Source organism: Balaenoptera ricei, chromosome 20 (assembly GCF_028023285.1).
Source record: "Balaenoptera ricei isolate mBalRic1 chromosome 20, mBalRic1.hap2, whole genome shotgun sequence".
Lineage (NCBI taxonomy): Eukaryota > Metazoa > Chordata > Mammalia > Artiodactyla > Balaenopteridae > Balaenoptera > Balaenoptera ricei.
Window position 1 is genome coordinate 38,934,818 of NC_082658.1, and position 16,661 is coordinate 38,951,478.

The 16,661-nt window shown below is 36.1% G+C and overlaps 1 protein-coding gene across 1 annotated transcript in view; it reads right to left on the reverse strand.

Moving 5' to 3' along the window:
- The window catches only part of SKA2 (spindle and kinetochore associated complex subunit 2), a 31,689-nt gene that overhangs the window by 10,733 nt on the left and 4,295 nt on the right, over positions 1–16,661 (reverse strand). The window contains 1 exon segment of the mRNA XM_059907110.1: positions 6,900–6,977. Coding sequence (XP_059763093.1) covers positions 6,900–6,977 — 78 coding nt within the window.

Consider the following 16,661-nt stretch of genomic DNA (forward strand, 5'->3'; position numbering starts at 1 on the left):
CCACCAAGTGACAGCACAGTTAATGAAAAGACCTATATCATAATCATAAAATAATTATAAAATTTCACAGCATAGATAAAATATTCTTAAAGTTCCAAGACAGATAGGTGTGATGCAGGAGTTGGGGGGGGGGGGGGGCGGGGACGGAAGGTATAAAATAAGAAGGAAGACAAATACAACGGATCAGGAATTAGAATGGCATCTATTTCTCAACAACAACACTGGAAGCTAGGAAACCACAAAACAATGATTTTAAAATTAAGAGAAAATAATCTCTAGAATTCCATACTCAACCAAACCATCCATCAACTAAAGGATTAAATAAGGGTTAAATAAATACATTTTCAAACATCTGACATCTCAAAGAGTGAAATATATGATCCAAACTAAAGGGAGTAAAACAAAGGGAATTACCAAAATTATGGTAAAGAAATTCCCAGCCATGCAGGAAGACTGTAGAGCCGAAGGTTCGATTGGAGCAGGAGGACAGACAGCACACAAGGGATGTGGAAGAAAATGAAACTTAGGGATGATGTGATGTGTCTGACAATGTTGACAGGAGTTTAACAGTTCTGATAGAAAAGTCTGAGGCTGAATTAATGATAAATGCATAGAAAAACTAAGAAAACTGAAGGGGGAAAAAAAAGAAAACAATTATTAGCTCCAGAAAAACAAGGTGTGTAAGAAAGGAAAAGCAAACATAGTATATTGCGTGACTTGGATAAAAGCAACATTTGCAGAGCCATAATTACTGTGGTCTGAATGTGTCCCTGCAAAATTCATTTGTTGAAACCTAACCCCCAAGGTGATGGAATTAAGAGGTGGGATTTTTGAGAGGTGATTATGTTAAGAGGGTACAGCCATCATGAATGGGATTAGTGCTCTGATAGAAGAGGCCTTAGAGAGATCTTCCCCTTCTGCCATGTAAGGATACAACCAAAAGTCTGCAACCCAAAAGAAGGCCCCAACTTGACCATGCTGGCACCTAGATCTAGCACTTCTAGCCTCCAGAACTGTGAAAATAACTTTCTGTTATTTAAAAAGTACCCAGTCTAGTATTTTGTTATAGCAGCCCAAAAAACAGACTAAGACATAATAATATAAACAAATACTGAATGGATATATCCAGAAATTGTGAAGATGAGGATACTTATGGATAGTAAAGTATTTAATCTTTATCTTCAATAACAGGAAGTTATTAGTAATAACAGCTAAAATATATCGCATATTCTGGACCAAACAGTTCTAAACACATTATGTATATATATATTTTATTCTCTATTAACCTACAAAGTAGGCAGTAATAAACCATTTTATAGATGAGGAAACTAAGTACAGAGAGGTTAAGTGACTTGCCTAAGATCACAATGCAGAGCTGGGATTTGAACTAGAATAGTCTGTATCCAGGAAATCAGTAGATATTTCAGATCAGAGGAAAAATAGCAAAACAAGCATACTACTTAGAAATATAGAGGTAAATACAAGAAGATACTGAAATAAAAGTGTGAAACAAGGAATTACTGTTTGTAACTATGTACTTCTGTGACTTTTCTAATTATTTATAAAAATTAATTTGACAAAAATAAAAGTTTCAGGTTGGGAGGAAAATTGATTTGAGGGTAGAGGACATCAACTGTGAGATGGCAGGGGATCAGGCAAGTATAAATGGTCTTTAGAATGGAGCTCAGTAGTGAATTGACCAGAGAACTGTACATATAAACCATAAGAATAACGAATTCTCCAAATATTGATACAAATTTATAGGGGAAAAAATGTGTTAAGAACAAATCCTGATGATCTCCCAAACTAGGAAAAAAGAAGGAATTGGTGAATAAGGTGTAAGGAATAAACAGCCATAGAGCTAAGAGTTAACATAGGGTAGTTAGTCAATTACCCATACTACATGTTTTGTGACAGTAACTGTATCTAGTAAAATTGAGATGGCAATGATTAATTCAGGAAACGTGATTTTAGGACTTAGCACCACACCACAGAGGAAAACATTATTGTGCACACAGCCTATTTTGAGTGACTGGCTTCCTGGGAGCCACCATGTTCTTTTATTAGTGTTTGCAAACTATTCTGCACTTTATTTAATTTTGTGCCTATAACATTTCAATTCATTTTAGGGTTTTATTTATTATAAGTAGGTGATCACTTTTGGTAGCTCACAAAAATATACAAGAAGTGCTCTGGTTATGACAGTGCTAGTGATGAGGAAGAAGAAAAGCCAATATGTGAGCAAAAAACTCAACTAAGTCTTTTGAAAGAATCAAAAGGAAACATGCCATTAATTGTGTTACTAAATTTAAAAGAACCTACAGGACTTCCCTGGTGGCAGAGTGGTTAAGAATCCGCCTGTCAATGCAACGGACACGGGTTCGAGCCCTGGTCCAGGAAGATCCCACATGCTGCAGAGCCAATAAGCCCGTGTGCCACAACTACTAAGCCCATGTGCCACAACTACTGAAGCCTATGCACCTAGAGCCCACGCTCCCTCTGCAACAAGAGAAGCCACTGCAACGAGAAGCCCGCGCACTGCAACAAAGAGTAGCCTCTGCTCGCCGCAACTAGAGAAAGCCCACGTGCAGCAACGAAGACCCAATGCAGCCAAAAATAAATAAATTAATTATTAAAAAAAAATCTACAGAGAAAATTCTTGTAAAATAAAACAAAATTAGCTTTCTGCAACAAATACAGGTGAAAAACATGGTAATAGAAGCTTGTAGTTTACTGCATCTTTATATCTACCTACGTCTATTTTAAAAATCTATTTTAAAATGTTGAGTTTTATACAGAATTACTGACAGTCTCCAAATACACATCACAGTCATTGGCACATAGTAATGTTCAATGAATATTTACTGCCATTTTACTGTGTAGAAGTATTAGAAGATAGTGCTACTGGATGTTTACTTTCTTGTTCATTGATACATATATAATCATTAGAACTAATGCCAGTGAAATCTACAAAGACTAAGTTCATGGTTTTCTTCCCAAATATAACACACAAAAAAGGAGAATTATTGGATAAATATTACAGGTGTTTAAAAAGTTATAGTTCCTCAAAAGTTAACATAGAATTATCGTATGATCCAGCAATTCCATTTCTGGGTATTTATACAAAAGAATCGAAAGCAAGGAATCAAACAGATATACATCAGATATATATATATTACCAATGTAGCATCATTATTCACAATATCCAAAAGATGGAAGCAATCCAAGTGTCCATTGACAGATGAATGGATAAACAAAATGTGGTATATTACATACAATGGAATATTATTCAGCCTTAAAAAGGAATGAAATTCTGACACAGGCTACACCATGGACGAACACTGAGGACATTATTCTGTGTGAAATAACCCAGTCACAAAAGGACAAATATTGTCTGAGTCCACTTATATGAGGTCCCTAGAGTAGTAAAGTTCATAGAGACAGAAGGTAGAATGGTGGTTGCCAGGGGTTGGGGAGAAAGAGAAATGGGGAGTTATTGTTTAATGGATGCAGTTTCAATTTGGAAAGATGAAAAAGTTCTGGAGATGGATGGTGGTGATAGCTGCACAATGATGTAAATGTACTTAATACCATGGAACTGTACACTTAAAAATGGTTCAAATGGTGAATTTTATCCTGTATATTTTACCACAACTTAAAAAAAACAAAAAACTAATAATGTAAAATGGTACAACTGTTTTGAAAAACAATTTAGCAGTTCTTCAAAATATTAAACATAGGGTTACCATGTGGCCAGGAATTCCACTCTTAGGTATATACCCAAGAGAAATGAAAGCAAATGTCTACACAAAAACTTGTGTGTGAATGTTTATGGTACTATTATCATAATAGCCAAAAGGAGGAAACAACCAAACTCTCTATTAACTGATTGAATAAATAAGAAAATGTGGTGCAGCCATACAATGAAATATTATTGAGCTGTAAAAAGGAATGAAGTACTGATTCATGTTACAACCTGGATGAACCTTTAAAACATGCTAAGTGATATCCAGAAAAGATGAAAACTCTAATTTGAAAAGATACATGCACCCCAATGTTCATAGCAGCACTATTTACAATAGCCAAGACATGGAAGCAACCTAAATGTCCATCGACAGATGAATGGATAAAGAAGATGTGGTATATAATGGAGAAAAGACAGTCTCTTCAGCAAGTGGTGTTGGGAAAGCTGGACATCCGCATGTAAATCAATGAAGTTAGAACACACCCTCATACCATACAACAAAAATAAACTCAAAATGGCTTAAAGACTTAATATAAGACATGACAGCATAAAACTCCTAGAAGAGAACATAGGCAAAACATTCTCTGACATAAATTGTACCAATGTTTTCTTAGGTCAGTCTCCCAAGACAATAGAAATAGAAGCAAAAATAAACAAATGGTACCTAATCAAACTTATAAGCTTTTTTCAGCAAAAGAAACCATAAACAAAACGAAAAGACAACCTACGGAATGGCAGAAAATATTTACAAATGATGGGACCAACGAGGGCTTAATTTCCAAAATGTACAAATAGCTCATACAACTCAATATCAAACAAACAAACAACCCAATCAAAAACTGGGCAGAAGACCTAAATAGACATTTCTCCAAAGAAGACATACAGATGGCCAACAGGCACAGGAAGGATGCTCCACACCACTAATTATTAGAGAAATGCAAATCAAAATTACAACGAGGTATCACCTCACACTGGTCAGAATGGTCATCATTAAAAAGTCTACAAATAATAAATGCTGGAGAGGGTGTGGGAAAAAGGGAACCCTCCTATACACTGTTGGTGGGAATGTAAACTGGTGCAGCCACTATGGAGAACAGTATGGAAGTTCCTCAAAAAACTAAAAATAGAGTTACCATATGATCCAGCAATCCCATTCCTGGACATATATCCGGAGAAAACTCTAATTCAAAAAGATACATGGACCCCAATGTTCATAGCAGGACTATTTACAATAGCCACGACATGAAAGCAACCTAAATGTCCATCGACAGATGAATGGATAAAGAAGATGTGGTATATGTATACAATGGAATGCTACTCAACCATAAAATAGAATGAAATAATGCCATTTGCAGCAACATGGATGGATCTAGAGATTATCATACTAAGTGAAGTCAGAAAGAGAAAGACATATCATATGATATCAGTTATATGTGGAATCTAAAAAAAAATGATACAAATGAACTTATTTACAAAACAGAAATAGACTCACAGTCATGGAAAACAAACTTATGGTTACCAAAGGGGAAGAGGCGGGGGAGGGATAAATTGGAAATTTGGGATTAACGGATATACACGACTGTATATAAAATAGATAAACAACAAGGACCTACTGTATAGCACAGGGAACTATACTCAATATCTTGTAATAACCTATAATGGAAAAGAATCTGAAAAAGAATATATATATGTGTGTATGTATAACTGAATCACTTTGCTATACACCTGAAACATTGTAAATTAACTATATGTCAATTAAAAAAAAAAACATTCTAAGTGAAAGAAACCAGACATAAAAGGCCACATATTGTATGATTCCATTTATATGAAATGTTCAGACAGCAATTCTGTAGAGTTTACAGAGACAGAAAGTGGATTAGTAGTTGTTGGGAGCTGGCCAGGGGCAGGAGAAGTGGTTGTTAATGGGGAGAAACAGCTAATGGGTATGGGTTTCTTTTTGAGGTGATGAAAATATTCAAATATTTATTGTGATGATGGCTGTACAATATACGAAATTACTAAAAATTCCAATGAACTAAATATACTAAAAACCACTGAACTGTATACTTTAAAAGAGTGAATTTCATGGTATGTGAATTATAGGTCAATAAAGCTGTTTTAAAAAAAAAAGTTGTAGAAGAAAAACAACTGGAAGTGTAACTAAAATGAGAGATGGAAGGTGGAAGAAAAGGGGAAGCCCCACATGAAATGTCTTCCACATGGTACTCAAAAGATACCGACTCAGATGAGTGCTTTGGCCAATTAGGTGGTACCACTGGACCAGAACTGGTTGGTTGTTCTTCAGTAAAAGAGAAAACAGGGAAAGACAAAGAAAAGGTCAAGTCAGTTAAGGAGGTAGAACAGTTAAAACTGTACTCCCATAGAATCCTGGCATTCCATTATTTCATGTAAAGCAGTAAAAACTGAACATTCACAATGCTTTCCAATTTTATATAAAATGTTATTTTAATTTGCACTTCCACTCAATTCCCCCCAAATTTTAATTGTATAAATTTTTTGAGAAACAGTAAAATATGGTATTTCTTGTCTGCTAGCAAATGCTATAAAAGATAAACATTAATGATTTAAGTGGTAAATTAATGTTTTAAGTGCTAAATTAATGTTAGCACACAATGCTTAAAAATTGTCTGCTTTATCTCTATAGAGATAGGCGTGTGTACATGTAGTTATAATTTATGGCATATAAACAGATAATATTTCTAATCAACCTAAACTTAGAAATAACTAAGTACATAATTTTATGGAAAAATCACAGTTCATATAACGAATTTAATAGTATATCATCATCTTCCTCAGAGAATATCATGACTGCTAGGATTTCTCCCCTCTTATTTAACCGCTGCCCTAGAGGTATCTATATTCTCTCAGAATTTCAGAGGCTTCCATAGTGGTTTACACCTCTGGACTCAATAATTCTTATTTATGGGTTAAAAAAAAAAAAAGGAGCCACAAATTTCCTTGACTATGGGTACAATCTCTCCAATATTTCTGTGACCAAGTTTCCAACACAAAAAAGATTCTATAAATTTAATACTTAATAATGTAATTGCTATAATCTACTACTATTAGAAATACTATCAGAAAATCTTTTAATAAAATATTCTGGTAAAAAGACATTTCTTTTTCAGATTACCTTGCCTGCTGAATCAGGATAATTAGTCTTGATTTCATATTCCAGCCTGTACTGAATGTAATCCAGATCAGAGTCAGCCTTCTGGAACTAAAGATCAGCACAAATAATTATTTCATGAACCAAAAGACGTATTACTAAACATGATACTGTAACTATTCTTTTTTCTTTATATTTTCACATATTTTAATATGATATACACTGATTTTGAAAATATGGAAATAGAAAAGTATATAAAACCTCCATCATCTAGAACATTGGTCCCCAACCTTTTTGACACCAGGGACCGGTTTTGTGGAAGATGATTTTTCCATGGAATGGGGGGGTGGGCAGGGGTGGGGATAGGGGATGGTTCAGGCTGTAATGCGAGAGATCGGCAGATGAAGCTTTGCTCGCCCACCGCTCACCTCCTACTGTGCTCACCTACTGTGCAGCCTGGCTCCTAACAGGGGGTTGGGGACCCCTGACCTAGAATACCCATGCTCTATTAAGAACTAGCAATGGCTTCAAGAATTCCCTAAGGTTACTAACACTCTCATCAAATAGGCAGTTTTTCTACCTCTGGTAGGATATGTAGTTTCAAATTAAAACACTGAACAAACTTATTTTCAGGGATACTCTGGCTGTTAACATAATTTGCAACCCCATTAACCAAAGAACTACAAATATGTGCCACACAGACCAAAATTGGAAGGCTTAAAGAGTCATAAATTACACAAAAAAAGCTACATTAATACAGGAGTAGCAATCTGAATAACTCCAATTTATTTAACCTGGGTCCTAGCGTGGGACCTTGATCTGCAGTAAACTTCTAAGAGAGAAAAAAGCAGAAAACTGCCATAGGCTGTAAAATACGTGTGCGTACATAGAGAAAAGTTGGGAAGGATATATATCAGGGTGTTAAAAGTGGTTTATTTTTGAATGTGATATAATCTACAAATTATTCTTAATTTGGGGGAATTCTAAGATCTTTTAAGGTCTTTTACAAGATCTTAAAGCATGTACTGCCTTGAATTTGTCAGGGAAACAACCACCATCCTTTGAGTTTACTGTGAAAGGCAAAACATGATTTCCTTAAGGAAGGTCTCCCGTTCGTAGCCCACAGCTGAGGAGACTTTCAGACCTTTCTGTCAACTTAAGCTCTGGACTGAAGATTGCTTCTTGAAAATTTGGAGCCTTAATGGAAAGAGTATAAACCAACAAAAACTGTTAAAAGTAGTTCTCAGATCTAATGAGAAGTAGTATACAGATATTTTTATTATACAAAAAGTAAACCAAGGGTTCTACTTTGGAAGGTAGAGTGAGGAAAAAAAAATGGTTCTCAGAAGTTAAAATGCTTCTGAAGTCAGAAGCTGTCACTATTGAACAGAATTTCAGAAAGAGATAAACTAAAGCTTCCATCACTAATAATTTCTCTCATCATTGGCCTAAATTTGATTGGAAAACTTTGCAATTAATAAAATTCTATCTTTATAACCAAAAACTTTTAGAGTAGAAATTGAAGAAAAGAGTCAGACTTTGTTTCTAAAAATTTTCCAAGAATCAGTATCTGATTTGCATCTCTAACAGCAAGAAGTTGCTATGATCCAGAAAAACAAATGTAGAAGTTCTCTATTTAAAAAGTGTTTAAAATGTTTTCCAAAAATGGAGGCATTTCATTTGTCATATATACTTGTTCTATTAGCTGCCATGATTAAATCAATCAATAATTAGACTTCTTTAAGCATATTAGTAATTACTATATATGTATGGTTATATATATAAAGAAATTCCTGTTGGCATAATTCCCACATTAAAATATGCTCAAGATTTATCTTTTCCTTTATGTAAAAAAGTACACTAACCTGTATGACATGTGGATGGAAAGTAGGGGGAGGGGATGGGGTAGAATAAATCAAATTAAGCAAAGGCTCTACACATTGAAGACCTGATTTGTTTTAATTATTGAAGTAGACCACAATTCTGTAGCTTTATGTATAATTCAAGGCCTTGTATAACATGCTAAAGCATAATTTTAAATAAAAGTTTTTAAAACTTATTAAGTTACCACAAAATTCTTAGGATTATGGGATTTGTTGCTCCAGGGTTACCTTAAAATAGAATCTCTATTCTAGGAGCCCTTGTTTATGGAACAGATATTCTTAAGTCTATATGTTTTTTAACTTGATATTTTAGTTCTGCTTAAATTTATCTAGTATAATCCCATAGTCCATTTAACAATGTCTTCTCTTCAAGAGAGTGGTTTCAGCTATGGCTTCATGTAATACCTGGGGGTCCACAACGTACTAAAATCACCAAATAGTACCAAAAAGAAGTGGTTCCTTCTCTTAAGTAATTTATATTTTAGTAAGATACCAGGGGCTTCCCTTGTGGTCCAGTGGTTAACACTCTGCGCTCCCAATGCAGGGGGCCCATGTTCAATCCCTGGTCGGGGAACTAGATCCCACGTTGCACAACTAAGATCCCGCGTTCTGCAACTAAGACCCAGCATAGCCAAATAAATAAATATTAAAAAAAAAAAAAAAAAAAAAAAGATACCAAAGAGTGTGCTTCCAATCAATGGCATCATGGAGCCGGCTAAATTTTTAGGAATTTTTTTTAAAATTATTATTTATTTATTTGGCTGTGTTGGGTCTTCGCCTCTGTGCGAGGGCTTCCTCCAGCCGCGGCAAGCGGGGACCACCCTCCATCGCGGTGCGCGGGCCTCTCACCACCTCAGCCTCCCCCGCCGCGGAGCACAGGCTCCAGACGCGCAGGCTCAGCAGCCGTGGCTCACGTGCCCAGCCGCTCCACGGCATGCGGGATCCTCCCAGACCAGGGCTCGAACCCGCGCTCCCTGCATTAGCAGGCAGACTCCCAACCACTGCGCCACCAGGGAAGCCCCTAAATTTTTAGGAATTTTTGCAAGCCAATTGTTAAACACAGGCATCACTAAAAATTAAATTATTAAATTTACAACTAAATAAATTATTAAAAACATATACACAAAAACCATAACTTCCTAGTTATTTTACTATATTTTACTCTTATCTATGCTCTTGAGGTCTATCATATCTATACAGTAGAAATATATCACATGCTACTATTGCATGTCTTTCCAACTCCATTTTCAGTGACATCACGCTGATAGCTTAAACTCAGCTAGGGTGGAAATATATACACCAGGGAAATTGGCAAATGCTAAAATTCAGGACTTCCCACTTTCGCACAACAGCTGCACTTATATGTATACCACTGCTTTCAAAAGGTTTTTAAAAAAATTTCCATCCTCCCTTTAAGTAATATACCCATACTTCTATTTGGAAAATATTTCAGAGAACAAATAGAATTTTAAACAGATTTTAAAAGACAGGGGGTACAGGGAATAGGGAGTTATTGTTTAACATGCGGAGTTTCAGTTTGGAAAGATGAAGTTCTGGAGATGGATGGCGGTGATGGTTGCACAATGATGAGAATGTACTTAATACTGCTGAGTTCTTTACATTTTAAATGGCTAAAATGGTAAATTTTATGTGTATTTAAACGCAATTTAAAAACTTTTTAAAAGAAGAAAAACAGTTTGAGAGTAGAATGTTATCCTCCTTGAAGAATTGAACAGAGCATTTTGTGATGAAACCTAGGGGAAGTATTTACTTATTAGCGAAGTCAGTGGGCTGTGGATTAAGCAGGGGACAAAAAAGGAAAAAGGGTGCCAATGCAATGTGGAGAAACAGAAAAACAATGAAGATTCTCTGATCTGAACCCCTCATTTTATAAATGAAGAAATAGTCTAAGTGACTTCCTTCTAGTTCTATTTTCATTACTCTGTTTTTATGTAGAACAAAGTTATACGTGACATTAAATCCAATAAGAATCACACAGATGGGGGAAAAATGTAAAGACTTTACCTAATATTAAATTTAAACAGTTTTTTTTAAGTTTTAAATCTAGTATCTCTGCAGTTAGTCCATTAAAAAATTCTCTCTGAATATAACCTGGTAGTATGGTACAGAAGAAAAGAAGAGGATTGAGATATGTGGCAGAAGTTCTAGTCCTGGTCTCACTAACCAGCTATGTGGCCTCCAGTATCTTCCCTCTCTCTGAGTCTCTCCTGTTAAATGAGAGAGATGGAAATCTAGTCCCTTTCAACACTAAACTTCTATTATTTCATTATACTACAAATAAACCAAAGTTTAATTTGTCAAAATGTTAAAATTAAGGAAAGTGTTTCTTTTTTCTAATATATAAAAATTTGGGGCTTCCCTGGTGGTGCAGTGGTTAAGAATCCGCCTGCCAATGACGGGTTTGAGCCCTGGTCTGGAAAGATCTGACATGCCTCAGAGCAACTAAGCCCGTGCGCCACAACTACTGAGCCTGTGCTCTAGAGCCCGCGAGCCACAACTACTGAAGCCCGCATGCCTAGAGCCTGTGCTCTGCAACAAGAGAAGCCACCGCAATGAGAAGCCAGTGCACCGCAACAAAGAGTAGCCCCCGCTGGCCGCAGCTAGAGAAAGCCCGTGCGCAGCAACGAAGACCCAACGCAGCCAAAAATAAATTAAAAAAAAAAAATTTGACCTTTGAGTTTCAGATTTTAATGTATGTATTGAAAACTACCTTCTACTATTTGTTTTCTTCCTAAACAAAGATGACTGTTGCTTCAGTTTCAGCTGCATCATTTCTGCAACCTGCCCATTGTTCTTCCCAAACACCAAAACCCTATAAGCAATATTGCACTACTCAGAACTATTTACACAGCAGAGACAATATCGATAGGGTTCTAGGATCTGGTGATAAACAGGAAAATTTTTAGTTACACGGTAGGAAATTTACTGACCAATTATGACAGTCTCCAAAACTCATTAGTGTCTGATTAATGGAACAAAATGATATTGCTAAACTTCATTCACATTGGAAGCCTTGTAAACAATGAGGTTGCTTTTTAATTAGTTTTAGCTACCTGTCTTATTTTTAGGCATATTAGAATATTTAAAATAAAAGTAGTGAATTTTTTAAAGCCCAAGACATTCATATTTCATATTCGCAGTGTTTCTCTAAATCAGTAATAAAAATAAATGGGAAAAGTTTTATATCAATCCTAAGAGTGGTAAATAAAATATGCAATTTAGCTGGGAAAAGTCCATGGAAATCAATGTTAAAGCCCCAAGACCACCAAATTACATTCTGCCAATTGGACATCCTCGGAAGAAGACTGGGATTGTAAGGAAGATACTGTACAAATGGGAAAAAAATACTTCAGGAAATAATTCAGAGTTTTAGAGAGCATGCCACATATTTCACAAACACAACATTCTGTCATACTAGTTTTTATTATGATAAGCTTAAGGCTTTAGATAAAAGGCACACTGTATGACATACCACTCAAGTATTTGGCAGCAAGGAGAAAAGAACATAATTGCAGTACAGTTTAAAAAAAATTTCCTCTTTACAAAAACCCATAGATTCCCACTGCCACAATAATGCTCCCTTTCAAAATGACCAGCTCCAAACACATCCTCTTCTGAGAGAGCCTGTCTCAACAACATCAAAACACAGGGAAATGAAGGGGGAAAATATGGCAGCCTTGCCTATGGTGAGAGGAGTTGGTAGAGGTATGTTCTGGACTCAGTAGCTAGGCTTAGAAATACATTTTCCATAGAAACATTGTTTTAAGGGCAAATTAGGTATCTTAATACTCCTAGATCTAGGTTAGCCATATTACCAACCAAAGAATCTACTTAAAGCACCCCTTACATTCCCATCTCTCCAATACAGGTTTAGAAACACCTTTATCTAATCTCATCTTATTTTTTTCATGGCTAAGGTTTACCAAGTCACGTCTTATATTACAATCATTTGTTTGCATGGTAGTGTCACCATTTGATTTCAAGTTTCTTGCTGGCAAGAGCCTTGTCTTTTCACTTGTATATCCCTGGTTTTTAATATGCAGTGAAAAAAGGGAATAGATTAAAGAACATTTATTCATTTGAAAGAAGAGCCTGGGAATCCAACCACATTCTAAAGCCTGTTTTAATAAATATTTCAAGCTCTTAACAAGTTGAGCGCCACCTCTAATGTCTACACAATCACAATTGGTTTTTTGTATATTTCTGCTAGAGAGTTGACTATTATCCACTCTCTTCCAGAGAGAACAAACACATGTCTATGCTTGTCTGAAACAGATAAGCAGCAATATGCACAAGCACCCAGTTACAGACATGTTATTTCAGGCAAATAACAACATCAAAGCAGAAGAAAGTGTGAAGTTTCAGGTTCATCAGTTCCTAATCTGCAGGCTTTTATGTAACATTAAGAGAGTAGTACACATGAGCCTGACTTTATCAGTTAAAGTAGTCTATTTTTTTTTTTAAGCTTTCAGGATCTTAGGTTATTTATGTTAACTGTGCTATGGACACATAATAGACTACAGGGACAGATTTAGATTTTCATAATATATAGAATGAACCTGGTTTAGAAAAAATAAAAATATACCTACAAAAGAATCTAGAATAGGGACTTCCCTGGTGGCGCAGTGGTTAAGAATCCACCTGCCAACGCAGGGGACAAAGAGTTCGATCCCTGGTCCGGGAAGATCCCACATGCTGCAGAGCAACTAAGCCCGTGTGCCACAACTACTGAGCCTGCGCTCTAGAGCCCACGAGCCACAACTACTGAGCCCACATGCCACAACTACTGAAGCCCACACACCTAGAGCCCGTGCTCCACAACAAGAGAAGCCACGGCCACGAGAAGCCCAAGCAATGCAACGAAGAGTAGTCCCCGCTCACCGCAACTAGAGAAAGCCCACACACAGCAACAAAGACCCAACGCAGCCAAAAATAAATAAATAAAAAATAAATAAAATTTTTAAAAAAGAATCTAGAATATACAACATAGTCTTTTTTTTAATTAATTAATTTATTTTTGGCTGCTTTGGGTCTTCATCGTTGGGGCTTTGTTGCTGAGTGGGGGCTTCTCTTCGTTGCAGTGCACAGGCTTCTCATTGCAGTGGCTTCTCTTGTTGTGGAGCACGGGCTCTAGGCATGCGGGCTTCAGTAGTTGTGGCACACGGGCTCAGTAGTTGTGGCGCATGGGCTTAGTTGCTCCGTGGCATGTGGGATCTTCCCGGACCAGGGATCGAACCCGTGTCCCCTGCATTGACAGGCGGATTCTTAACCACTGCGCCACCAGGGAAGTCCTCCTTTTCATTTTTTTTTTTTTAAAGACTTCTCTGTTATTTATGGTATCCTATGCCTTATAAATAAATAGGGCAATAAAGAGTGTAGAACACAGAAATCAATATATAATTTGATCAGAAGTCATTAAATCTCCCTATATTTTATCCAAAACCTTAACTGGGTGTTTATATGGAAGATTTTTTTTTTAAATTAAGGAACATAGGTTCATAATTACTAAAGAACATGAATATTTACAATAATTTTAAATGTTCAGAATGTAATAAAGGAAAAGTGTGGTGGAGGTTTTCAACTTAATAGCTAGAATTGATATTACTGGTTCTTCATCTCAACCCCCCTGCCCCCCATCTCAAAACCGTACTGAACAATTTGCAGTTTCCCCCACTTGTGCAACACCTTTGGACTTTCACACACACTGTTTCCTTTACCTGGAACATTTTCTGTTTCCTTCACTGGCTAATCCCTACTCATCCTTCCAGTCTCAGATTATATCTCACCTCTAACAAGAAACCTTCCCCAGGTTAGGTGCCTCTTTCCAATGTGCCCCCCACAACAACTGATATTTACTTATCCCATCATGGCATCTGTCTCAATGTATTTATCCATGTCTCCCAGATAAGTTCCTTAATATCTCTAGCCTCTGGTACCAGCCTGCCCTAGTAACACTTACCAAAAGAAAGTATGAAGTACTATCATCTAAAATTGGAGAAATTAAAGAGAGGAGAGGAAGAATTAATAAGAACTACTACAACTCTCACATCTCCTAACAAAAATAAATTGTTCTGAAAAGCTAAATTTATTTTACAGTCACTAATCACTACATGAAAATCTTAAGTGAAAACTGAGATTATTTCCTCATTTATAAAATGAAAACAAAAACAATGAATTAAAGAATCAACAATTGACTTATTTAGGACTTCCCTGGTGGTGCAGTGGTTAAGAATCTGCCTGCCAATGCAGGGGACACGGGTTCAAGCCCTGGTCCAGGAAGATCCCACATGCCGCGGAGCAACTAAGCCCGTGTGCCACAACTACTGAGCCCGGGAGCCACAACTACTGAAGCCTGTGCCCCTAGAGCCCGTGCTCCAAAACAAGAGAAGCCACTGCAATGAGAAGCCCGTGCACCACAACGAAGAGTAGCCCCCGCTCGCCACAACTAGAGAAAGCCCGCATGCAGCAACGAAGACCCAACACAGCCAAAAATTAATTAATTAATTTTTAAAAAAAATCACACTAAGCAGGTTATAAAAAAAAAAATAAGTAAGACCTATAAACTGAAAACTGCAAAACACCGTTGAGAGAAATTTTAAAAGACCTAATTAATGGAGAGATAATGTTCATGTATCAGAAGGCTCAATATTAAGATAGCGATTCTCCCCAAATTGTTCTTTAGATTCAACATAATCCCAACCAAAATCCCAGTACGCTTCTTTTTTTATAGAAATTGACAGAAAAATTATTTGGAAATGCAAATTAATTTAAAAGTTTTAGAAAACAAGAGCAATGGGTGACGCCTTATACTAGATGATTTCAAGGCTTCCTAACAAAAATTAACTCAAAATGGACTGAGATCTAAATGTAAAAACTAAAACTATAAATCTTCTAGAAGAAAACATTTGTGACCTCGAGTTAAGCAAAGAATTCTTAGATAGAACACAGAAAGCATAAACCATAGAAGAATAAAATGTATAAACTGGACTCCATCAAAAAATTTTAAGGGAGAAGGCAAATAGATAAAATTAAAGGACACTTGTAATAATAAAAAGACAACTCAATTTGAAAATAGGCAAAAGATTTTAACAGATATTCACTAAAGAAGATATACCAACTTCAAATAAGCACATGAAAAGATGTTCAATACCATTAGTCATTCAGGAAATGCAAATTGAAACTATAATGAGATACCACTACACACCTACTAGAATGGCTAAGATGAAGAAGACTGACAATAGTACCAAGTGTTGGTGAGGACTTGGAGAAACTGGAACCCTAATACAGAGCTTTGAAAAAGATTTTAGCAGTTTCTTTTAAGATCAATCATACTTTTATCATGCTACCCAAGAGAAATGAAAACATTATGTCCACATAAAGACTTGTATTATAATGTTTAGAACAACTATTCATAATAGGCAAAATCTGGAAATAACAAAGTCCATAATCTGGTGAACAGATAAACAATTTGTGATATTCTAGACAATGGAATACTACTCATCAATAAAAATGGTCCAACTCCTAATACATGCAACAACATGGGTGAATCCTAAAAGCATTATGCTAAGTGCAAGAAGCCAGACACGAAAGACTAGAAGGTTTGTGTATATGATTTCATTTTTATGAACTTCTAGGAAAGGCAAAACTAGAGGTCTGTGGTTGCCTGGGAGTTTGGGAGGTTTACTGCAAAGGGTCATAAGGGAACTTTTTATGGTGAGGGAAATGTTCTGTATCATGACTGGTGGTGGTGGTTACATGACTGTACACATTTATCAAAACTCATGAAATTGTACAACTAAAATTGTTGAGTTTTACTCTATGCAAATTATATCTCAAACTGATTACGAAAAAACAAGTGATGGAGTCACATTTTATTATATCT